The following is a 26,411-nucleotide window of genomic DNA, read 5'->3' on the forward strand; positions in this document are numbered from 1 at the left end:
GAATAAAAACAGTATTTTGGGGGGCACCTGGGCGGCTCAGTCAGTTAAGCATCCGACTTCAGCTCAGGTCATGATCTCGCGGTTCATGGGTTCGAGCCCCGCATCCGGCTCTGTGCTGACAGCTCAGAGCCTGGAGCCTGCTTTGGATTCTGTGTCTCCCTCTCTCTCTACCCCTCTCCCGCTCATGCTCTGCTTCTCTCTCAAAAATAAGCATTAAAATAATTTAAAAATATTAACAAATAAATAAAAACAGTATTTTTTCCCTCAAAATTATAAACATTCATTGAGTAACTAAAGTACTAATTATTTTCAACCTCAAGAGACTCACTGCCCTTTAATTGTGTTGACAAGTGAACCTATGCCTTGGAAGTTTCTTTTTGAATCTTTGAAGTTATCTCGTTATCTGTTTGTTTTGTGTGTGTTTGGTTTTTTTTTTAGCAAAAGAGTAGGTTTCATAAAGATCTTGTCACCATCCCCCGACCTCACACTTGGCCCATCCCCCAACCTCATAGTTGGTCACAACTCTTCAAAAATTCTGAAGCAGAATTTCTGATGCCGAAATTCTGTTTTCCCCATTCTCTCAGAATTCCATTTTTTCTTGTGCCGCCTTCCAGGAGGTGAGTCTCAGGGACACTCCCATCCCGTCATAAAGTAGCCAGATCCTTCGTTGCCAGTCACTCTGATTTCCTGTTTCCCTTGTCTCAGGTGAGAATCCTAGGGCACTTCTGCTCTCCTCTGTTCTCGGTGAAGAGACAAGTACAACTGCTGCCTGCTCTTCTCATTTTCAAGGGTAAATGTGCTCAGTACATGTACTGAGGGTGTACAAGGGTAAATGTACACTAGTTTTTATGGACTAGTGTAGGGGCACAGAAAGAACTATAAATATTAATGAATCCTTATCATGGCATTACAAGGTTGACTTTGCAGCTAATTTTTCTTTTTGGATAGCACCTGTCACACATTTTGATATATGTGATGTACTAGATGTATTTGTTTATTTTCATAACAACAGCAGTAATGGTTATTAATGATTACTCGTATCTCGTAGATGTAGTAAACATGCTAACAGCCAAAAGAAATTTGATGCTGACTAATAATTTTGTTAATTAACTATTGCTTCTTTGAGTTTTGGGAACTGATCTGCCTCCTCTTCTGTGAAATGGAAGCAGAGCTAGCTGGTTTGGCCAAACTGATGCATAACTAGCAAACGTTGTAGAGATGTCTAAATTCTACGCTAATAATTGGTTTTGCTATTCTTTGTTTTAAATGTCACTTATTCTTGTGTCACTTACTTATTCCACTCATCCAATTTAAACTGTCCGGATAAATGACATTTGACAAGGTAGAAAAATATTTCCATTGGGCTGAGGGAAGAGTTTGAAGGCTGAGCTTGAATAGGTTGCTTTCCGAGTGGACTCCTCCACAAGATGCCAAGAAGCAGTCACAGGCGAATTCATGCAAGGCACAGTAACGGCCAGGGCCAGTTGATCTGCTGGTAGAGTCATGATCCGGGAGACTTTCTCATGCAGGTTCCCTCACAGAACGTGCTGGGTGCTGATGAAGGCCATTGGTAAGGCACGGCCACATCATCAGATGTGGCTCCACTGTGGTATGAATTTGTTGAGTGTCTCACTTCCACCAACCAGAACAATTCCATAATGCTCACATATTTAGAGTAAAAAATATATATATATATTTTTTAGTTTCCTAGAGAAGCTTTCATGTTGAAAGGTCTATGAATCATTAAATAGACCTTGGACTTTGCCTCCTTTTGTCATGCTTTTCCCTGCCTTTCATATAGAAGAGGGTGGAGGCAAGGGATAATATTAATAATAACAGGAACAACTTACTTTTTTTTTTTTTTTTTTTTTTTTGGTATTTACTATGTGTCAGGTCTCAGGGAGGAACAAGAAATTGCCTTTACCCTGTTAGATTCTGTGCCTGGAGCCTACAAGTTGAACTGACAAAAGACAGATTAACGGGAGAAAAACATACAAACTTTAGTTAACATTTTTACATGTACACCGGAGACTTCATGGTAGTTTAGTCATTTATAAACGTTTCTTTGAGGAGTCTTCAGACAGATCGGATTCTTTTCTGGTTGCTGAAGAGATTAAATTAATGAGATCGGAGAATTTGACCAAGGCCACTTAATAAGAAAGGGCCTGTTCTTGGTATTCAAAACCCAAGTGTGTCAGACTCCAAAGCTTTTGCTATCAGAGTGGCTTGATCCATTCCACAGTAAAAAATACATTTTCTACTGAGACCCAGTGTATACATATGTAAGTATATAACTGATGGAAAACGGTTCATAAAATAATATCCTTCTACATGTGATAATGGTATTCTGGTGATTCCTATTCTGACCTGCCCTATTCTATCCTACCCCAGTCATTCCCCTCTAGTCTGTTTCACTTATTTATTTATTTATTTTTAGAAAAGTGCTCATTACAACCAGTTAAATCAGTTTTACGGCCCACTAATAGTCTGTGGCCTGCACTTTGGGAAAAACATGTGAGGAATAGGCTTACCCAACATCACTTTCTTGGATAATCATGTTCACAACTACTCTCCTAAAATGCACAGGATTGCTTAGGTGATGTTTTAGCCTTTGTTCTGCCGTGCGTTTTTGTAATTATGCTTTGGCCACAGGTGGCCTCAGTGTGGAGGTGTTATCTGAGCTTCCCTATTTCCTTGAACTAGAAGCATGTGATCTCCGCTGAGGCCAAGTGGCAGCAGCCTCCCAACCTAGAGATGAAGATAAGGGGCTGATATCATTGTAAGGACAACTTTCACTGAGTTTCTAAAATTTGAAGTAAATTTTGCTGCTATGACTCTTCCTCTTACCTTCTGTCATTTTTTACATTCTTTCGAGGAGAGGTAGAGTCCTGTTACACCCCCAAACTTCTCCGTATCATCTAAAAATTAAAATATCCACAGTAAACATTTCTTTGGCATTCTAGGACTAGGAATTCACAATCCCTAAATTTTTCTAGCGATACTCCTAATCTAATTATATATACTGGCTTTTCTGGTTGCTGTAAGTCAAAAACGACTGTCTCCACACCTGACTACAGCTGTGTTTCTTATAGTTTGGGGTAAATGCAAATGAACCATAATAAGCAAAATTTCATAACATAGGTAGTCCAGCAGAAATAATATGCAAGTCTAGATTTTACAAGCTTCTTGTAAAAAGTACTTCATAGGGAGTGAGATTGATCTAGGTATTACCAGTATATCTTTCAAGAGTTAATACCTAAAGATTGAATAATGTGAATCTTCCAGCTCTCGCTTAATAGAGCTAAAAGTGGAAACAACGTCCCAATCCTTTTTCTGGATCTGGGCTCCTTAACCCCTAAGCTGTGGGTGTCACTGGCCTTCTGGTCCCATTGGCAGACGAAAGACTCTGTTAAGAGAAAGAAAAAAGTTAAAAGTGAATGTATGAATTAAAAAAAAATTTTAATGTTTTTATTAGGAGCCTGCTATCTCACTAGGTGCCAAATATCTTAAATTGATAAGAAGGAAAATAACTGTCATATTGTCTTCTGAAACTGAGCTCGTATCTTGTTCCTTTTTAAAAAAAAAATTTTTAATGTTTATTTACTTTTGAGAGAGCGAGAGACAGAGTGTGAGCGGGGGAGGAACAGAGAGAGAGGGAGACACAGAACCAGAAGCAGGCAACAGGCTCTGAGCTGTCCGCACAGCTGTCAGCTGTTTGTATTAGACTATAGCGCTCACTTCAGCAGCACGTATACTAAATCGTATTAGACCATAGTGGCCACTTGGTTCTTTGATATAATCCCATGTGTAGATTTAGTAACTATAACTTTGACAATTCAGAGAAATAAAACCCAAAAGTCATTTGACTGGTCCAGGAAGAGAAACATTGGTTACTGCTAACAGAAGGCCAAATGTGAACTCATAGCTCACGTTGCAGCTAGGATACCTTTGTGAACTTCACTGTGCGAGTCACCAGTAATCACAGAGGTACTTGGTACTCCCAAACTTTGACTTGATTGGTACTAAGGCCTTTTGCCTATTTTGCTAGGCAGCCGAGACGCTGCAATTACAGGGAACTAGGGCTGGTCCCAGGTTTATGATGGTGGGATATTGGGTTGATGGCATGTCAGGCATTACCAAGCTCAGTCTGGGGCTTGGCAAGTGGCATTGCGGAGAGGATCTCTAGCGAAGCTATTGTGTTTTTAACTAGCCTCTAGAATTTAGAGACTCTTTAAGACTTTATTCAATTATTCCAGTACTTAATTTCAGTCATATCTGGGTGTGTCAGTGCCTCATGCTTGGCTATAGAAGACATAATTGTCTTCTGAGTAATGTTTGAACTCTGTGGCTTCTGGATGCTATGCTTCATTTTTTGTTTGAACATTTTCATTTTAAAGTGGTACCATAAGCCATAATTTTGAATTTACTGAAATTCCAAGTACGTTGAGTTCATTTACTTAATTAAATGATTAACTCAACTCATCAAGCATGCATAGTAGTGGGGACTGACAAAGATTATTGACTATGATAATCATGCTCATTGAACTCTCTTTTTGACTAAGTCTCAAACGCTGCTGAGTTTCTGCATCCTTCCCTGTAGAATCTAGTTCTAGTAAGAATCCTGTTAAGTCAGTTTAGCAAGAATTCCCATCCTTCACATCTGGTCACCTGGGATATCTGATTAGGTCTCCTAGCTTCTACTGTCCTCCAGGTGATGCCTGATCACCCTGGTCTGCCTTTAGCAAGAATCCTGTTACGTCAGTTTAGCCAAAATCTTCCCTTACCCCAGATGTTCCCTCAGTAATTTTCCATCCACCATCCCCTCCCCCCCCCCGCCCCCCCCCCCCCCCATTTTGCTCCATGGCTGTAAAGTCCCAGTTTCTCTTGTTGTATTTGGAATTGAGTCCAGTTCGATACTGAGGCCTCTTTCTCTTACTGCTCTGGTATTTTCTTTGCTGGCTTTGTAAATTCTGGATGATACATTTTGATTTTTGTTTGAACATCTTCATTTTAAAGTGTCCCCATTGGCCGTAATTTTGAGTTTATTGAAATTCAGAGTAAATCAAATTTATTTATTTAATTAACGAACTCATGTATGTATCTATTGAGTATCAATTAAGTGGCTTGGAAATTTGAACAACAACCTAATCTTACAATTAAGGGTACATTGTATACATTCTTTCATAAGGTCTCTGGGGTCTACAAAGATATTTTGGACACAGAATGTCATTATAGGTCCATTCATGTTCTTTCCAAAGGAATTTTCTTCTTAGAATAAGATGAATTACTTTCTTATTTTCAATTAAACACTTTTGGTATTAAGCTATCTTGCATTTTCAAAGCTGAAATATTAATATCTTTTATAACATATCAATATAACTTGCTTAAGGCTTCAACATTTAGAATTCATGTTTAATCATGCTGTGGTTTTCTGGCTTCTGAGATGTATTACTTTCTAATTATATCATGGCTCAACAGGACAAACTTTTATCGCATAAAATGAACATGTATAAATTATATCTCTATGTTTTACTATATCAATTAAATAAAATTTGATTTGGGGAACTGCTTTTGAGAGATTTTGTTATTTATTTGGCTCTCTTTTTTACTCTTCTCCCCTCTCCCTTCCCACCCTCGGGAAAGGAGCAGGCTTTAGGAAACTAGTGTTTTCCTATAAGTAACAAATGTCAAACATGGCTTTCTCTATCACTTTGAAAACATCAATTCTAATTCATTTTAATTTTTTTTTTCAACGTTTATTTATTTTTGGGACAGAGAGAGACAGAGCATGAACGGGGGAGGGCCAGAGAGAGAGGGAGACACAGAATTGGAAACAGGCTCCAGGCTCTGAGCCATCAGCCCAGAGCCCGACGCGGGGCTCAAACTCACGGACCGCAAGATCGTGACCTGGCTGAAGTCGGACGCTTAACCGACTGCGCCACCCAGGCGCCCCAAATTCATTTTAATTTTGTAAGGAGAAATTACTTTTCCAGTAGATGCTGTACTTCCTTGAAACCAGTTCATTCTTCATCTCTACTAGACTACGGGAAATCTTTCATTAATTCAAACAAATGCTTAACAGTCAAAACAACTGGAATTAGGACTTGTTTTACCATTGGGTTCTTAAACTCATTTCAAATGTTAATAAAAAATTTATGGCATTTTTACATACATTTTCCATCCTTACCAATCCTTTTTGTTGCTATAAGGCACTTGAGTTTTCTGGGATTCAACACACACACACAGGTCCTCCTCCCTCCATCACACAACATCTTAAAACATTAAGTCTTTCCTTTTTTAAAAAAAATTTCAGTGTTTATTTATTTTTGAGAGAGAGAGAGAGAATGAGAGACAGAGCATGAGCAGGGGAGGAGCAGAGAGAGAGGGAGACACAGAATGTGAAGCAGGCTCCAGGCTCTGAGCTGTCAGCCTGGAGCCTGATGTGGGGCTTGAACTCATGAACAGTGAGATCATGATCTGAGCTGAAATCAGATGCTTAACCAACTGAGCCACTCAGGAGCCCCAAGTCTTTCCTTTTTAAAGGTTTATTTATTTTTGAGAGACAGACAGATTATGAGTAGGGGAGAGACAGAGGGAGAGTGAGAGCCAGAATCCAAAGCAGGCTCCAGGATCTGAGTTGTCTGCACAGAGCCTGATGTGGGGCTTGAACCCATGAACCATAAGATCATGATCTGAGCTGAAGTCGGATGCTTAATAGACTGATACCCAGGTGCACTGAGATTAAGTCATTCCTTAATTGACTGGGTGAAGAGTTCCTTTTCCTTACCCAACATGCTGAATACTGAAGAGTATTTAGGTTTTTCTGGAGCAATTTCTGACCTGCTGACATTTCAGAGGAAAATTTTAAAATTTTGCTTCAAAAATAAGTTGTCTGTTTTTCTTTCCACTGCATAGCCCTATAAAGTGTCTGTGAAAAAGAATTAGAAGTTCTGTAATGTGCTTGTTTTTAAAACTACCTCTTTAGTAGAGGTAGTTTGACACTTAGTGCCTAGTAGTGGATACATGGACTAAGAATGAGCAATTTCTGGGGCGCCTGGGCGGCCCAGTTGGTTAACCATCCGACTTCTAGCTCAGATCATGATCTCACAGTTCGTGGGTTCGGGCCCCATGTCGGGCTCTGTGCTGACAGCTCAGAGCCTGAAGCCTACTTCGGATCCTCTGTCTCCTTCTCTCTGCCCCACCCCTGCTTGCACTCTTTCTCTCTCTCAAAAAATAAATAAACATTAAAAAAATTAAAAAAAACTAAAAAAAGAATGAGCAATTTCTTTTTCTTTGTTTTTTAGAAGATTTTATTGTCAAGTAATCTCTATACCCAATGTGATGCTCAAATTTACAACCCCAAGATCAAGAGTCATGTGTTCCACCAACTGAGCCAGGTAGGGGCCCCAAGAATGAGTAATTTCTTTAGCCTTGAGGAGCTCCAGCCTGTGCAAAAATTATCTGTGGGAGACACTGACAAAGTTAAGACAAAAGTAGAAGAAGGAACCAAAGGACAAGAATAATAATGATCATACTGAAAACACTAATACTAATACTAATAAAGGGAAAGGGGAAGAAGGAGTTGATTGAATGCCCCCAAAAATAGTATGAACTTCTCTTGTTTCATCAAGTGAATCATCATATCTATTTCTGGCCAAGTTATTTATTAAACATAGCTTAGTAAGAAATTTCCTAGAAAAAAAATCTTGCTTGAAGGCGCCTTTCTTTGCTGAAAGCATGAATAAATTTTTGCTGCAAGAGAAGAAAACTGCGCATGGATTTTTCTGCTTGGGGGATGTTATGTTGGTCTCTTAAGTTTGCTCAGAACTCAGCTTAGGGGGCGCCTGGGTGGCGCAGTCGGTTAAGCGTCCGACTTCAGCCAGGTCACGATCTCGCGGTCCGTGAGTTCGAGCCCCGCGTCGGGCTCTGGGCTGATGGCTCAGAGCCTGGAGCCTGTTTCCGATTCTGTGTCTCCCTCTCTCTCTGCCCCTCCCCCGTTCATGCTCTGTCTCTCTCTGTCCCAAAAATAAATAAACGTTGAAAAAAAAAATTAAAAAAAAAAAAGAACTCAGCTTAGATTAGTATAACTTGTAACTGGAGGTACAAGTCAGCCTTTGAGTTGAAATTAGAGACCAAGTAGAACTTCAGAAATTATACACAGCCTATGAAATGTAATTAGTATACAAAGGCTCCAAAAAGAATAAATTTGGGGCTGGGAGCTAACTCGAAGTTTTGCTTTGTACTTTTCACGTTAAAGAATGATTTCCAAAGTATTTATGGAGGTAATTTAGATACATTAAAGTTACCTTTAGCATCTTGAGGCTAGGGGCTATTTGATGAGTATTGTCACAATGCATGTGTCATGTTCAGTTGTTCTGGGGACAGTAGGGTAATGGGGAGTGAGGAGGTGCCGTGGAAAGACATCTTAAACCGTGGGGCTCTTCATCTTTTCCCCTCCCTTCAGTTCTCATTTGCTTTCACCAAAGTTACAATCTTGGCTTTATCAGTATTTGTCCACATTTCTGACTTTTCACCTTTATATTTACAATAATAACTTATATTAAAAATCTATAATAATTTTAATAGTAAAAGAATTGTATCCAAATTCAGTTCTTGGGCTGTCTGAGTGGCTCAGTCAGTTAAATGTCCGGCTCTTGATCTCAGCTCAGGTCTTGGTCTCAGTGTCATGAGTTTAAGACCCGAGTTGGGCTTGTAGCCTACTAAAAAAAAAAAAAAAATAAGAATATCAGACAAGAGGTGTCCAAAGACAGCCCTGTGACTGACTTCTACATCTATTAATTATGATTTTCTAGGAACAAAGCATTTGTTCTGGAAATAAAGCATTTGTTGTAGAAGAGCAGATCTTACAATTAAGCCAAGAAATGTAGCTGTTTTGTTTGATTTTTTCTGTCTGTGACTTTCTTCTCCTTACCTCAAAAATTCCAACTACTAAGTCCTTCAAAAAGTAAAACAAGAACCCTTTGAACAAGCATCCTAGCGAATAAACAGTAAGAAGGCGGATGGTTCTTTTTCTCTTTCCACTAAAGAGAAGCTGAGCTTCAAATCTGTTCTGGCAAGATTCTGGCATTAAATTTTTTTCTCTCCCAGTTTTTATTTGAAAAACTATATGGTAGTTGAATGAAAGAAAGTTAGAAGATCAAAAATATGTAGGGGCGCCTTGGTGGCTCAGTCGGTTAAGCGTCCAACTTTGGCTCAGGTCATGATCTCATAGCTTGTGACTTGGAGCTTTGTGTTGGGCTCTGTGCTGACAGCTCAGAGCCTGGAGCCTGCTTCGGATTCTGGGTCTCCCTCTCTCTCTGCCCTTCCCCTGCTTGAGCTCTCTCTCTCTCTCTCTCTCAAAAATAAACATTAAAAAATAAAAAAAAATGCCATATTTATTTAAGCATCTCATCATTGGGGATTGGAGTTGCTTTTAATATTTTCTCATGTCACAAATGCCACAATACGTAGTGGTTAATAATACACTGTAAGTGTCTGTATCTACCTACATAGTTTTCATTACAAAATAATTTTGGACTAATTCTCAGATAAAACATTCCTGGTTCAAAGGTTTAGCTAGCATGTGTTCCAGTGATAAAATTTCTTTACAGCAAGAATAAGAATTAATTAAATAGGATTTGGGGTGTAGTCAAATCTTGAGCTTTTAAATTTATTCTAAGACAAAATGATTTTTTAAAGGAATGTTAAAGACTTGCCAATGCTTTAGGAAGACATTAAAACCAACAGGCTTCTGGCCTGGACACTACTGAAGACAAGTTTGGTGGTTGGCCTATGAAAGGACTTCTGGGTAAATATTACTGTTAGGAATTAGGGGGAATATCAAAGGCTTAGCAGGAGTGCTTTAACAGGGCAATTATTCAGACAATGAGCAAGTAGGACACTTGTGATTGAAGCAATCTCACAAGTACAAATTGAGAACAAGCCTTATACATACTAGTGGAGAGATGCTAATTATCTGGAGTTAAGTCAGGTAAGATTTTTCTAGGGAGACGAGATTCCCGTGTTACGTCCCTACTAGATGCTCTAAATAAGAGATGTTTTCTAGATGCTAACCCAGGTCTTCTCCAGTTCTGTGCCCCTAGGCTTTGTCCAGAGATGTATGAAGAAGAGTTAAATTTGTTTCATAAAAAAATTTACATATTTTTGTACCTATACATAAATTGTGTGTGTGTGTGTACACAGATGTCTATGAATATGTACGTCTTTTACTTAACCTTTTACTCAATTTACTTTCTCTTGTACTAACACAATAATGCAATTCCATAGTTTCTGTCTTCCTCTCCCTTTTTCTCTCCACAAAAGGAGGTCCTCCACTCCATGCCTACACCTTTTTATCTCCCCTTGTTCACATACACCTCGATCCCGCCAAGCTGTCTCCCAACACCTGTGGAGATCCTTCTGCCACTCCACAGATTGATTTTCTGGGTGTTCCAAGTGATCTGACCTCAATACAACTGTGTCTGAGAGGAAATCCCAGTCCCCCTATTTCCCCACCATCTTAACTCCTCCTCTATTCAATTTACTTTGAGATATGATGGAGCACTATTCCAAATAACACTTAAATTTGTTCCTCAGTAGGAGATTTTGGTTAATTCAATAGTTTCAAGCACACTTTTGATCTATTACTTCTGGCAGAAGTGACTCTACCTGTTCCCCTTCAGGAAAAAAAAAAAAAAAAAAAAAAAAAGAAATCTCATGATTCAATGAAAGGTTGTTTTCAATTTTTGACCTGCCACTATAAAGTGGTCTTTCAAGAAATAACAAACCCAAATGAGAAGTTCAACTGAAATTAATTTTAATTTAACAGGCTTTTGCTAAGACATTGCTTGACACAGCATTCTGCACAAGTGGGAAGACAAAATAAAAACAACCACATTCACTTCTCTGTAGGCTCTGTAATGATCAGGGTAGATGAGACGAAGGTTAGCTGTTACAGGATTTGTATCCTACAGAAGAGAAAGTAACTTTATTGACTCAAACACAAGAGCCCTCCATCTTCAAAAATTGAATTAAACTCCTGCACTTAATGTTAAGAGCTTGGTAAAGTTTACAGTCTCTGATACAGAAACATCAGGTAACAATATATTCTATATTTTCTTTTTTTTTTTCAGTTATAGATGAAACAACTTGCAAAACATTCTTGAAACACGAAGCAAGAAGATAATATTTAAAAGTAACATGATCATTATACGTCTTTATCCATCAATGTGGCTTCATTCCACTATCTCTTTTCTGTGCTTATATCTTGCATGAAATATTGGATAAGCCAAAGTGCGTAGGAAGAAATTTTCATAGTCATTCATCTCTGCAACGGGAATGCTCATGTTCAAGCGTATCTTCTTTAGGAGCTTTGTGGAGTCCAGTGGAGCAACACAGGCAGTGTTTACCTTCCTTCTGATTCCGTGTTGCTTGACTCAGGATTTCACAGCACCCCCTTTAATCCCAAATATTTCTTTCCTCTGGGGCTGGAATGTCCCAACTGAACGTTGTGCTACACAGTTTAATGTGCAGCTAGATCTGAGCCTTTTCTCTATAACAGGAAGCCCCCTAAAAAGTGCCACTGGACAAGCCATTACATTATTTTATGCTGATAGACTTGGTTACTATCCTCACATAAATGAAAAGACTGGCCAAAGTATACACGGAGGAATCCCTCAGTTGGGATCCCTACAAAAGCACTTGCACAAAGCCAAGAATGACATTTCCCATTACATAGAAACAGAAGGTGTGGGCTTGGCTGTCATTGACTGGGAAAACTGGAGGCCTATCTGGGCAAGAAACTGGAAACCTAAAGATATTTACAAGCGTCTGTCTATTGAATTGGTTCAGCATCAACATGTACAACTTAATGACACAGAAGCAGCCGAGAGAGCCAAAGTAGATTTTGAAAATGCAGGAAAGTGTTTCATGCTAAAGACTTTAAAATTGGGAAAATCCCTTCGGCCAAATTATTTATGGGGTTACTATCTTTTTCCTGATTGTTACAATCATAATATTAAAAACCCCAGTTACAATGGAAGTTGCCCTGATGTAGAATATAAAAGAAATGATGAGCTCAACTGGTTGTGGAATGCAAGCACGGCCCTTTTCCCATCCATTTATTTGAATAGCAAATTAAAATCTTCTCCAAATGCCTCTCTCTTTGTCCGTAATCGTGTTCAGGAAGCCATTCGGGTTTCTAAAGTATCCAGTGCTAAACAGCCACTTCCAGTTTTTGTCTATACCCGCCCAGTTTTTACTGACTTGGATTTAAAATATCTTTCTGAGGTGAGTAAATCAAGGTGTAAGGGCTATGAATCAGTGTTCACAAATGGTGTTTAGGGAATTCAACATTATTTTTGAAGGGAGTGAAATTTGGCTTTAAATATCCTTTAGGAATATGCACACAGGTGGTAGTTCTGCATTATTATGTGAATGCAAAATAAGAATATATTTCATTTTAGTGTAATCATATAATATCTTAGCAACAATGAAAAAACTAGATAGCACAGACAATGTAGTAATTCAGTTCCCTTTCTTTTTATTTCATGGGTCTGCCCTTTTGTCAATAGAAGCAATTAAAATAATAACAGAAAAATCTATTTTTGTTATAGTAGGGCAGTGGTGGCATGAAAGATAGAAATAAATAGTGGGAAAATATTTAAATTATTGTTATTGAGTCAGAATTCTTAGCTTTGATGTTACTGTCCTATGCATAACATTTCTATTTTATTTCTATCTGTTAACTCTTTCTGTCACTTTGCCAGGGTGACCTCGTGAATACAATCGGTGAAACTGTTTCTCTGGGTGTCTCTGGAATGATAATATGGGGAAGTCTCAATTTCAGCCAAAATGTGGTAAGTTTGATAGGAAATAGATGAAAACATTTCTACTTCTAATGTTCTTGAGAATCGTGGTGGTACTGAATCATGAAATGAGTACTATGCTTGGCACATAGTAATGGGTGCTCAATTAATACTGGTTGCATCAAACTATCCTTCATTTGTGTGGTTATGTTATATGGCAGAAAGTATTGTACCTGTTTTCCAGTGAGGAAACAGAAATTCAGTGAAATTTATTCAAGTTCTCTAGGCTATCTGCCTAGTAAGTAGCCAAAACAGGACTACAGTCTCAGTTTTCTGACATAGTGTGTTTTTCTGCATTGTACTGTGACATCTCTCTCCTCAAAAAAACCTATGAACTAGTCAATGAAAGAATAGTCAGTTCATTCATTCATTCATTCATTCCAGTTTATTAGGCACTTACTTTACTTCCTCATTTAGTCATTCAATGGCAGTTTATTACAGGGGTCAGCAGATGATGACCATGGACCAACTCTGACCTAGTACTTGCTTTTGTACAGCTCAAGGGCCAAGAATGATTTTTACCTTTTTATTTTTATTATTTTTTTTCTGAAGACTATGCAAAATTTAATAGAAAGAAAATGTTTCTATGCCCCGCAAAAAGAAAAGTGTGAAGATACAGGAAGCAAAATGTTTAAAAGTATAGGTGACTTAAATATATATATATATATATATATATATACATATATATATATACACATATATATATACATATATATATGTATATTTTAATGTTTATTTATTTCTGAGACAGAGAGAGACAGAGCATGAGTGGGGGAGGGGCAGAGAGAGAGGAAGACATAGAATCAGAAGCAGGCTCCAGGCTCCAAGCTGTCAGCACAGAGCCCGACGCAGGGCTCAAACTCACAAACCGTGAGATCATGACCGGAGCTGAAGTTGGTAGCTCAACTGACTGAGCCACCCAGGCGCCCTGAGGTGACTTAAATGTTTTTCTTTACACTCAACTATATTTTCCTTTTCTTATCATTTATTTTTAAAAATTTAAATCCAAGTTAGTTAACATATAGTGTAATAATGATTTTAGGAATAGAATTTAGTGATTCATGTAACACCTCGTACTCATCTCAACAAGTGTCCTCCTTAATGCCTATTGCCCATTTAGCCCACTCCCCCACTCAACATCCCCTCCAGCAACCCTCAGTTTGTTCTTTGTATTGAAGAGTCTCTTATGGTTTGTTTCCCTGTTTTTATATTATTTTTGCTTCCCTTCCCTTATGTTAATCTGTTTTGTATCTTAAATTCCACATATGACTGAAATATGATACTTGTCCTTCTCTAACTTATTTCGCTTAGCATAATACACTCTCACTCCATCCACATTGTTGCAAATGGCAAGATTTCATTCTTTTTGATTGCCAAATAATATTCCATTGTATATATATATACACCACTCCTCTTTATCCATTCATTAGTTGATGGACATTCGGGCTTTTTCCATACTTTGGGCATTGTTGATAGTGGTGCTATAAACATTGGGGTGCATGTGCCCCTTTGAAAGAGCACTCCTGTATCCTTTGGATAAATACCTAATAGTGAAATTGCTAGGTAAGAGAATAGTTCTATTTTTAATATTTTGAGGAACCTCCATATTGTTTTCCAGAGTTTTGCACCAATTTGTACTCCTACCAGCATTGCAAAATAGTTCCTCTTTCTCTGCATTCTCCCCAACATCTGTTGTTGCCTGAGTTGTTCATTTTAGCCATTCTGACAGGTGTGAGGTGGTATCTCATTGTGGTTTTGATTTGTATTTCCCTGATGATGGGTAATGTTGAGCATTTTTTCATGTGTCTGTTAGCCATCTGGATGTCTTCTTTGGAAAATTGTCTATTCATGTCTTTTGCCCATTTCTTCACTGAATTATTTGGTTTTTGGATGTTGAGTTTGTAAGTTCCTTATAGATTTTGGATACTAACCCTTTGTCTGGCATGTCATTTGCAAATATCTTCTCCCATTCTGTCAGTTGCCTTTTAGTTTTGCTGATTGTTTCCTTCGTTGTGCAGAAGCTTTTTCTCTTGATGAGGTCCCAATAGTTCATTTTTTGCTTTTGTTTCCCTTGCCTCTGGAGACATGTCAAGTAAGAAGTTGCTGTGGCCAAGGTCAAAGAGGTTGTTGCCTGTTTTCTCCTCTAGGATTTTGATGGCTTCCTGTATTACATTTAGGTCTTTCATTCATTTTGAGTTTATTTTTGTGTATGGTATAAGAAGTGGTCCAGGTTCATTCTTCTGCATGTCGCTGTCCAGTTTTCCCAACACCATTTGCTAAAGAGACCCTTTTTTCCATTGGGTATTCTTTCTTGTTTTGTCAAAGGTTAGTTGGCTATACAGTTGTTGGTCCATTTATGGGTTCTCTATTCTGTTCCATTGATATTTGTGTCTGTTCTTGTGCCATACCATACTGTCTGGATGATTACAGCTTTGTAATACATCTTTAAGTCCAGAATTGTGATACCTCCAGCTTAGTTTCCTTTTTCAGGATTGCTTTGGCTAATTCAGGGTCTTTTCTGGTTCCATACAAATTTTAGGATTGTTTGTTCTAGCTCTGTGAAGAATGCTGGTGTTATTTTGATAGGGATGGCATTGAATATGTAGATTGTTTTGGGTAGTATCAGCATTTTAACAATATTTGTTCTTCCAATCCATGAGCATGGAACGTTTTCCATTTTTGGTGTCTTCTTTGATTTCTTTCATAAGCTTTCTACAGTTTTCAGTGTATAGATTTTTCACCCCTTTGGTTAGGTTTGTTCCTAAGTATTTTTTGTTTTTTGGTGCAATTGTAAATGGTATTGATTCCTTGATTTCTCTTTCTGTTGCTTCATCATTGGTGCATAGAAATGCAACCTATTTCTGTACGTTGATTTTATATCCTGCAACTTTGCTGAATTCATGTATCAGTTCTAGCAGTTTTTTGGTGGAATCTTTTGGGTTTTCCACATGCAATATCATGTTGTCTGCAAAGAGTGAAAGTTGGACTTCCTCCTGGCCGATTTAGATGACTTTTATTTCTTTGTGTTATCCGATTGCTGAAGCTAAGACTTCCAACATTGTGTTGAATAACAGTGCTGAGAGTGGACATCCTTGTCATGTTCCTGACCTTAGGAGGAAAGCTCTCAGTTTTTCCCCATTGAGGATGATATTAGCGATGGGTCTTTCATATATGGCCTTTATGATCTTGAGGTATGATCCTTCTAGCCATACTTTCTTGAGGCTTTTTATCAAGAAAGGTTGCTGTATGTGCAAGTGCTTTTTCAGCATCTATTGAGAGGATCATGAGGTTCTTATCCTTTCTTTAATTAATGTGATGTATTGCATTGATTGATTTGTGGATATTGAACCAGCCCTGCATCCTAGGAATAAATCCCATTTGATTGTGGTGAGTAATTCTTTTAATGTATTGTTGGATCTGGTTTGCTAGTATATTGTTGAGAATTGCCAAATCCATGTTCATCCTGGAAATTGGTTTGTGGTTCCCCTTTTTAATGGGGTCTTTGTCTGGTTTTGGAATCAAGATAATGCTGGTCTCATAGAATGGGTCTGGAAGTTTTTCTTCCATTTCTATTTTTTGGAAAATCTTCAAAAGAATAGGTGCTAACTCTTCTTTAAATGTTTGGTACAATTCCCCTGGAAAGCCATCCAGCTCTGGACTCTTGTTTGTTGGGAGATTTAAAAAAATTTTTTTATACATTTATTTATTTATTTTTGATAGAGAGAGACAAAGCACAAGTGGGGGAGGGGCAGAGAGAGAAGGAGACACAGAATCCAAAGCAGGCTCCAGGCTCTGAGCTGTCAGCACAGAGCCTGACACGGGGCTTGATCTCACAAACTGCGAGATCATCACCTGAGCTGAAGTCAGACGCTCAACCTACTGAGCCACCCAGGTGCCCCTGTTGGGAGATTTTTGATTACTGATTCAATTTCTTTACTGGCTATGGGTCAGCTCAAATTTTCTATTTATTCCCGTTTCAGTTTTGGTAGTTTATGTTTCTAGGAAATTGTTTCTCCCAGATTGCCTAATTTGTTGACATATAATTGCTCATAATATTCTTTTGTTATTGTTTGTATTTCTGCAGTGTTGGCTGTGATCTCTCCTCTTTCCTGTGTGATTTTATTTATTTGGGTCTTTTCCTTTTTCTTTTTGATCATACTCGCTAGTGGTTTATCAATTTTGTTAATTCTTTCAAAGAACCAGCTCCTGGTTTCATTGATCTATTCTACTGTTTTGTTTAATTTTGTTTTTTGATATCATTGATTTCTGCTCTAATCTTTATTATTTCCCCTCTTCTGCTGGTTTTGGGATTTATTTGCTGTTATTTTTCCAGCTCTTTTAGGTGTAAGATTAGTTTGTATATTTGAGACTTTTCTTCCTATTTTAGGAAGGCCTGGATTGCTATATACTTCCCTCTTATGACTGCCTTTGCTACATCCCAGAGGTTTTTGGCTGTCATGTTTTCATTTTCATTGGCTTCCATGTACTTTTAAATTTCCTCTTTAATTTCTTGGTTAACCCATTCATTCTTTAGTAGGATATTCTTTAATCTCCAAGTATTCATGGTCTTTCCAAATTTTTTCCTGTGGTTGCTTTTGAGTTTCAAAGCATTGTGTTCTGAAAATATGCAAGGTATGATCTCAATCTTTTTGTACTTGTTGAGGGCTGATTTGTGACCCACTATGTGTCTATTCTGGAGAATGTTCCATGTGCACTCGAGATGAATGAGTATTTTGTTCTTTATTATGGAATGTCCTGAATAAATCTGTTAAGTCCATCCAGTCCAATGTGTCATTCAGAGTCATTCAGAGTTTCATTGTTGATTTTATGCTTAGATGATCTGTCTGTTGCTGTAAGTGGGATGTTGAAGGCCTCTACTATTATGGTATTATCAATGAGTTTCTTTATGTTTATGATTAATTGATTCACATATTTGGGTGCTCCCCATTGGGGGCATAAATATTTACAATTATTAGATCTTTTTGGTGAATAGACCCCTTAATTATGATAAAATGCCCTTCTTCATCTCTTGTCAGTCTTTATTTTAAAACCTAGTTGGTCTCATAGAAGTATGGCTACTCCAGCTTTCTTTTGATGACCATTAGCATAATAGATGGTTCTCCATCCTCTTAGTTTCAATCTGCAGGTGTCTTTAGGTCTAAAATGAGTCTCTTGTAAGCAGCATATAGATGGGTCTTGTTTTCTTATCCATTCTAATACTCTGTGTCTTTTGATTGGACTGTTTAGTCCATTGACAGAGTGAGTACTGAAAGCCATTGTGTTGCCTGTTGAGTTGGTGTTTCTGGTGATGTTGTCTGGTCCTTTCTAGTCTTTGTTGATTTTGGTCTTTTTTGTTTTGTTTTGTCTTTTCTCCACACAAAGCATCCCCCTTAAAATTTCTTGCAGGGCTGGTTGAGTGATCATGAACCCCTTTAGTTTTTGTTTGTCTGGGAAACTCTTTATCTCTCCTTCTGTTTTGAGTGACAGCCTTCCTGGATAAAGGATAAAGGAAATATTCTTGGCTGCATACTTTTCCAATTCAGCATGTTGAATATATCTTGACATTCCTTTCTGGATTGCAAGTTTCTGTGGATAGGTCTGATGCATACCTGATCTGTCTTCCCTTATAGGTTAAGATGTCCCCCCCCCCCCCAACTGTTCATAATTCTTTCCTTGTCTGTGTATTTTGTGAATTTGACTGTGATATGCCTTGGTGATGGTCAGTTTTTGTTGAATCTAATGGGAGTTCTCTGTGCTTCTTGGATTTTGATGTCTGTGTTCTTCCCCAGATTAGGAAAGTTTTCTACTATAATTTGTTCAACTCAACCTTCTGCCCTTTTTTCTCTCTCTTTATCTTTTGTGATTCCTATGATTCAGATGTTATTCCTTTTTAATAAGTCACTGAGTTCTCTAAGTTTTGTATCGTGATCTTTTGCCCTTGTTTCCCTCTTTTTTCCTACTTCTTTATTCTCCATAATTCTATCTTGTAAATCTATGATTCACTGCTCTGCTTAGTCCATCTTTGTTGTTGTGGCATCCATTTGAGATTGCATCTCGGTTATAGCATTTTTAATTTTGTCCTGACTAAATTTTATTTATCTCCACAGAAGGGGAGTCTATGCTTTTTTTCAACCCTAGCTAGTATTCTTATTATCATGGTTCTAAATTCTAGTTCAGATATCTTGCTTATATCTGTGTTGATTAAGTCCCTGGCTCTCATTTCTTCCTTGTCTTTCTTGTGGGGTGAATTCCTTCATTTTGTCATTTTGGAGGAAGGAAAAAATAAAATAAAATTAAAATTAAATAATTAAAAACAAAACAAAAAAAATCTAATAAAGGAAACTAGATTCTGGGTGAGTTTTGGTCTGCTTATTGAAAAAAATCTTGATAGAATAGAGAAAAAAGGGAAAGAAAAGGAAGAAAAGGTAAGAAAAAAATTAAAAATTAAAAAAATTATATAATAAAATGAAATAAAGAGAATGAAAATGGAATAAAAAATTTTAAAATAAAAAATAAAGTAAAAAAATATTTTTCTCTTTTTGTCAAGTTCTGTAGCTCAAGTTATGCAATTTTTTGTATTAATCCTCAGATCAATTTCCTAGGTGTTCAAAATGGTTTGGTGCTGACAGTCTCAGGGTCTCCATGCTGCTCCACCATCTATCCCCATTATTAATTAAAAAAATTTTTTTAATGTTTATTTTTTGATAGAGACAGAGTGCAAGCAGGAGAGGGGCAGAGAGAGAGGGAGACACAGAATCTGAAGCAGGCTCCAGACTCTGAGCTGTCTGCACAGAGCTCGACATAGGGCTTGAGCTCACAAACCATGAGATCATGACCTGGGCTGAAGTTGGATGCTCAACCGACTGAGCCACCTGAGTGCTCCCCCCGTCATTATTAATTTTTTAAATGTTTATTTTTGAGAGAGAGAGAGAGAGAGAGAGAGAGAGACAGAGCATGAATGGGGTGGGGGGCAGAGAGAGATGGAGACACAGAATTTGAAACAGGCTCCAGGCTCTGTGCTGACAGCTCAGGACCCACAAACAGTGAGATCATGATCTAAGCTGAAGTTGGACACTTGACTGACTGAGCCACCCAGACATCCCTGATTTTTACCTTTTTAAATGGATGGGGGGAAAAAAAGCCCCAAAGGAACAGTATTTATAAGAGATGAAAATTATGCAAGATTTAAATTTTAGTGCGTTATCAGTAAAGTTTTATTAGAACATAGTCATGCTCCTTAGTTTAGGTGTTATGGCTGCTTTTGCAGTGCCAATAAATAATTGAAGAGCTATGGCAGAGACTGTATCATTCAAAATGCCGAAATATTTACTGTCTGTCCCTTTACAGAATACTTTTGCTGACCCTTGGGTTATTGAACATCTCTTATGATTAATGCCAGATAATTGTTTAGGTGCTAAAAATATAGTAGAGAACGAAGCAAACTCCCTTCACCATGGAGTTGCATCCTCACAAGTGGATATACAACATAGAGAGGATACATCAGGTAGTGATAAACATAAAGAGCAATGAAGCAGTGTAGGCAGGATACAGAGAGATAAAATGGTGTTATGGGGCAGTCTGATGAGGTGCTGTTGGAGCAGAGATCTGATGGAAATCAGGGACCAAGTCTCTGGATGCCTGGGGGTGGTAAGTGCAATAACCTTCAGGCTGGAATGTGCTTGCCAAGGAAGACCCAGGAGGTCAGTGTGACTGGAGTGCAGTGAGCAAGGAAGACAGAGGTAAGAGGTGTGGTCAAGTGAGAGGCAGAGCGTTGGATATAGGGCTTCCTAGGCCACCATGTGGCTTTTACTCTGAGATGGAAGGCCACTAGAAGGTTTGAGCAGAAGAGTTGCAATCTCTGGCAAACATTTCTTACTTAGCTGAGTTGAAGATTGATGGTAGCAGGGCAGGAGAGGGAGAAGGGAGAGCAGGTTGTTGATGGCTTGCACACAGGTGCTGGCATGTGTTTGAAATATAACCTAACAGTAGAACAGAGAGGATTGACTGAGGGATCAGGTGACAAGGATAGATAAGAGAAGTGGTTAAGATGACTCCCAGGCTTTTGGCTTGAAGGAGTTGTCTCTGAGATGGCAAAGACTTTAGTAAGAATGGTTTGGCGGGGGTTGGGCAGGGAGGAAAGAGCCGGGAGTGGCAAGAGGGTGCATAGGCAATTGGGAATTACTTTTTAGAAATATTACCAAATTGTTCAAAACTCCTCTAAGGGAGAGGAAAAGGAAGTCTTATTTTCCACAGGTTATATTTAGTATTGTCTATTTTAGGTAAAATTCTGAGTAAAACTTGTTCCATTAGGAAAAACATGTCTATTTTTGTTCAGTATAGATGAATTGTATTCATTTTCTCCTAATGCATTTCTTTAGTTCAAAAAGCCTTTAACTGTCATCACCTAATCCTTTTCCCGCTTCCTTTATTTTCAACTTCATTTAATTCTCTGTAGCAGGTCTTTCTCCCCCCACCTCTTCAATCCTCTTGAGTCAAAACAAGAGTAAAGCTGTCGCCTGGATACTGTTGAATTGGAGCTGAACTTTTTCTTCTCTAACAGATGTGGAAATACTAGCCATGTAGGTGCCAGGGAGAACATCCCATGAAGTTCACGGCCCAGGGTCTTCTCCTAGGATCTACAGAGAAGAGACTTTATACGGTACTCTAAGACCAGAAGAGACCTTTTGATCTTTTGTCCTTCAGATAGACTCGTTATATTGTTACTTCATTTATAAAAGTACTCAATAGTAGTCACCTTTATGAGAATCTTTCAAGGTAATCTGAGCCCTTCTACCTACGTGGTAGAACTCTGTTATCTCTGACTTGATCACCCATAAAGAGAAATAACATAAAATATAAGTTTGGAGAAAGGTATATGTCCCTGTTGCAAATAGTTCATGTCAGAAAATTATTTAAAAATTATAATTTTCCCGAATATATTGTAATATTCAGTCACTGTTTATGAAACCTTTAAACTCTTTTCTCAAGGATCTTATTAATTGTCTGATGGAATCACTTATAAATTCTCCATACTACTTCCATTTTTTTTTTTTTTTAAGAACTGAGAACTCCACCCTTAATCCGATGAGGAATGAATCAGGCATTCCCCAATTATTAGTATGGTGTGACATACTATTTAATTGTCACCCCTGTTTTTTTTTTATTGCACTTTAATATTAGATTTACATTGTTCTACCATGACTGTCAGATCATCTTCAGTTTTAGTCATACAGGGACAGTTCTTCAACTTAAATAGGGTTATTTTTACCTAATGACACTGCCTTGAAATTATCCCCTGTGGACTTTGTTTTATGTATTTCTGCTACTTTCCCCAATTTATGATTATTTTGAATGATTCTGAATGTTAGTTCTATCATTACTTCCGCTTTTTTTCTATGCCATTTGTAATCAATAGAATCATGGATTACTTGTCTTATTTCCTCTGATTCACTGGCAACTGGAGAAACTGGTAATTGCAGGTTTAATGACTAAAAGTGACTTAAAACGATTGTTATTCGATGTAAGCAAACTATTTCCTTCTATTCCATTTTGTTAGATCCAGTGGTGTGCCAGGCAGCTCCTACTGGTCCCAGCTCATGAGACCTGATTGTTAAATATTCAGAAATTTTGTGAACTGATTGTTAAACACAATCATTATTAAAAATTAAATTATAAAGACTTAGAATGAAATGAATTACATTAAAAACAAAAGTAACAAATACTCAAAATATATCAGTTACGTACTTCACTTTATTATCATCCATCCTGTTGAGGTTATGTACATCTGTTGCATCTGTATAAGCAGAAAAGGTATGTACCAGTGTGCTTCTCCTCACCATACTTCCATTCTGTATGCTTGATTCCCAATTCTTCACTCAGTGATTTCAGGTTGATAGCTTAAAATTGGCCATGGTATATGTGTTTGCACCATGGATATTGACAAACTCTAAAAACCAGGTCCTATCTTTTAGAAAGCCAGTTTTAGATCCTTCCAAAGACTACATCTTGTGTGCGCGAATGATTCTCAAACCGTTCTCATCCTTCACTCCTCTTTTTGCCCAGCTCTGGTCTCTGTGGTCACCCAGACCGTTTTCTGAACTCTGTAAATTCTCCTATATCTTGGCCCTGGGGATACAGTGTTGAAGAATTTTGACAAAGTGTCTGCAATCATGGAGCTTATATTAAAGTTGGAGGGATAGAAACCATACACAAACAAGAAAAATATTTGATGTGATAAGTACTATGCAGAGAATTAAAATAGATGTAAGTAGATAGGAAAGGTGCCTGAGTTTCAATTAAAGCTGCAGTCTGATCGACAAGATTAAGTGACCGTGCTAAACATTAGAGGAAAGAGCACTCCAAGCAGGGGGGACAAGTAAGTGCAGTTTGAAACGAATGTGCCATGCTTATGAAACAACTAGTATGCCTAAGGCAGAGTGGGTAAGGGAGGGGCGCTCGAGAGGAAGGAAGGGTTACCTCACATCAGGCTGTATATAAGTTGGAAGAAGTTGAATTTTATTCTAAACACCATGCAAAACTAGGATTAAGAAGAGGTTTTCTATTGCTGCCATAATAGTGACAACACGCTTGGTTTAAACAAGAGAGAATTATTACGCTACAGTTCTATAGGTCAAAAGTCCAGCATGGATCTGAAGGGGCTAAAATCCAAATGTTCGTAGGGTTGCATTCCTTTCTAGGGGAGGAGCCTCACTTGCTCATTGGGGCTGTTGGTAGAATTCATTTCCTCATGGTTGCAGCAAGGAGATGTCTATTTCTGGCTGGCTATGGCTAAGGGTCATTTCCAGTTTCTAGAGGCCACTACATTCTTTAGCTCTTGACCCTGTCCTCTATCTGCAAAGCCAGCAATGCTGGGTTGAGTCTCCTTTACCTTGGAATTTGTTCTCTTTCTTCCATCTCATTTTTTTAATCCCCACTGGAAAATTTTCTGCATTTTTAAGGACTCATTGATTAGATTGAGCCCATCCAGATAACTCGGGATAATCTCTCCATCTCGAGGTCCATACTCTTTTTTTCTTTTCTTTTTTTTTTTTTTTAATTTTTTTTTAACGTTTATTTAGTTTTGAGGCAGAGCATGAACGGGGGAGGGTCAGAGAGAGGGAGACACAGAATCTGAAACAGGCTCCAGGCTCTGAGCTCTCAGCACAGAGCCTGACGCGGGACCCGAACTCAAGGACCGTGAGATCATGACCTGAGCCGAAGTCGGCCGCCCAACCGACTGAGACACCCATGCGCCCCTCTTTTTTTTCTTAATGTTTATTTTTGAGAGAGAGAGAGAGAGAAGGAGAAGAGAGAAGGAGAGAGAGAGTGAGCACATGAGCAGGGGAGGAGCAAAGAAAGAGGGAGACAGAGCATCCAAAGTGGGCTCTGTGCTGACAACAGAGAGCTCACAAGGGGCTTGAACTCACAAACCGTGAGATCATGACCTAAGCCAAAGCCGGACACTTAACCTACTGAGCCACCCAGGTGCCCCTCAAGGTTCATACGCTTATCTGTGAGTCACGTCTGTGATGTTCCTTTTGTCATGTATGGTAATAATCACAGTATCCAAGGCAATAGGGTATAGACATTCTTGGAAGACCCTATTCTTCCTACCATCTATGGCATCATCTCAAGGAAGATAACAAGAAATAGATTCAAATGGAAGCTGCCAAGATTCTTCGACTCGCCTTCTGACCTACCACCACCACTTCCTTTGGTCTGCTGGGGACTGGCATAGCCAGCTCCCTCGACGAAACTGCGGATCAGGAAAGAAAGTGACTATCTTCTGTGTTTTTAAAAAGATAGTGTCCCAGTTTTAGAACGCACCAGTCTCGAGATGAATCATTTTCATTACTCATCACGCATGCTCTGACAAATACATATATTTGTAAAAGAGCTGTCATAATACACCCATAACATTTAATATAAAGTATACTCAGTTGAACCTGTTTAGTTGTTTTGAGTTAGCAGTTGAGAAACCTCTCTTTCTCATTCTGTTTAAACTTGTCCCACAAATATGAATCTTATTATATTTACTTATAATTTATTCAGGGCTAACCAATGACATATACTGGGCCTCATGCTAAGCACTTTTATATACATTGTATGTTTCCATCTTCACAACAACCATATGAGGTACCTGCTATAATTATCCTTATTTTGCAAATGATGAAGCTGAAGCATAGCCAGGTTAATTGACTTGTTAATTGATAGGAAACTAAGACTTAGAAAGCTTGAGAGAGTCCCGAGGTCATACAGCTAGTCATTAATAGAACTGTGACCAGTCAGGGAAGAGGGCCTCAGAGACCATTTTCTGACCACTTGCTCTGCCATCCTGCCCCATTAGTTTCTGAATTATTGAAGAAGTCCAAGGCTAGGTTAAAATTAAGGTTCGACTGGTCAGTTATTCAGCGACATGAAATGGCACGTGAAACTTACCTACAAACGTACAAAAACAGTTGGCATAATCTCACTCGAGAGGGTAAAAAAGATAAACTATTTCCTACCTCTTGCTGGGTCTTGTTTTATCATGTTTCCTTAGAAACCGCTTACACAGTGAATTAATCCACGTCTGAGCTAACTTGTCCCTTGATATTCTAACCTTCTTATAATTTTACAGCAATCTTGCACAGAGCTTGACAGTTACATGAAGAATACGTTGAATCCTTACTTAATCAATGTCACCCTAGCAGCCAAAATGTGTAACCAAGTGCTTTGCCAGGAGCAAGGAGTGTGTGCAAGGAAAAATTGGAATTCAAGCGACTATCTTCACCTGAACCCAGTCAGTTTTACTATTCAACTTGAGAAAAGTGGAAACTACACAGTACATGGGAAACCCACACTTGAAGACCTGCAGGAATTTTCCAACAAATTTTATTGCCTTTGTTATGCCAATGTCAACTGTAAGGAGAGAGCTGATATGGCTAAGATTCATACCGTTAAAGTATGTATGGCTGAAGATATCTGTATAGATGCATTTCTAAATGCAGAACCCAGCGATTACCATTCCAGGTGGAAGAAACATGACACTCTCGGCAATATCTTATCCTCCACCCTACCTTCCACAGCATCTCCATGTGTTCCCGGTCAAGATCTCAGTAGGTGCCGCAAAGCCAGATTTCTAGCTAGAGAAACTCGAGCCGACTCCAAAACCACCCAAGTGGGCCATTAGATTGTATACATTCAAAACAAAACAAAACAAAAATAAACAACCTCTTCAAGTACATGTTCAGTGTTTATTAAATTTTCTATCTACATACATTGTTTTAATATATTTCACATTTATATATATATATATTTTAATTTTTTAATATTATTCATTTTTGAGAGAGAGATGGTGAGAGGCAGAGAGAGAGGGAGACACAGAATCCAAAGCAGGCTCCAGTCTCTGAGCTGGCAGCACAGAGCCCGGTGCAGGGCTTGAACCCACAAACTGTGAGATCATGACCTGAGCTAAAGTCAGATGCTTAACCAACTGAGCCACCCAGATGCCCCTCACATTTTTATATTTAGTAGTTTAGCTAGCTTAGATTATTTTTTTGCGCA

At 38.4% G+C, this 26,411-nt stretch overlaps 1 protein-coding gene across 2 annotated transcripts; it reads left to right on the plus strand.

Annotated features, from left to right (window-relative positions):
* Window positions 1-605: 605 nt before the first annotated feature.
* Window positions 606-26,091, plus strand: SPAM1 (sperm adhesion molecule 1). Of its 2 annotated transcripts, none has more exons than XM_045495491.1 (4): window positions 606-705; window positions 11,133-12,288; window positions 12,768-12,857; window positions 25,486-26,091. In XM_045495491.1, exons 2-4 carry the CDS (start codon window positions 11,338-11,340, stop codon window positions 26,035-26,037), a joined length of 1,593 nt encoding a protein of 530 aa, XP_045351447.1. In that variant the 5' UTR covers window positions 606-705; window positions 11,133-11,337; the 3' UTR covers window positions 26,038-26,091. The 2 variants fall into 2 exon arrangements, with proteins under 2 accessions (XP_045351447.1, XP_045351448.1); XM_045495492.1 differs by having other exon boundaries at window positions 690-790.
* The last annotated feature ends 320 nt before the right edge of the window (window positions 26,092-26,411 follow it).

The sequence above is a fragment of the Leopardus geoffroyi genome, chromosome A2 (assembly GCF_018350155.1).
Source record: "Leopardus geoffroyi isolate Oge1 chromosome A2, O.geoffroyi_Oge1_pat1.0, whole genome shotgun sequence".
In the NCBI taxonomy this organism is placed as follows: Eukaryota; Metazoa; Chordata; class Mammalia; order Carnivora; family Felidae; genus Leopardus; species Leopardus geoffroyi.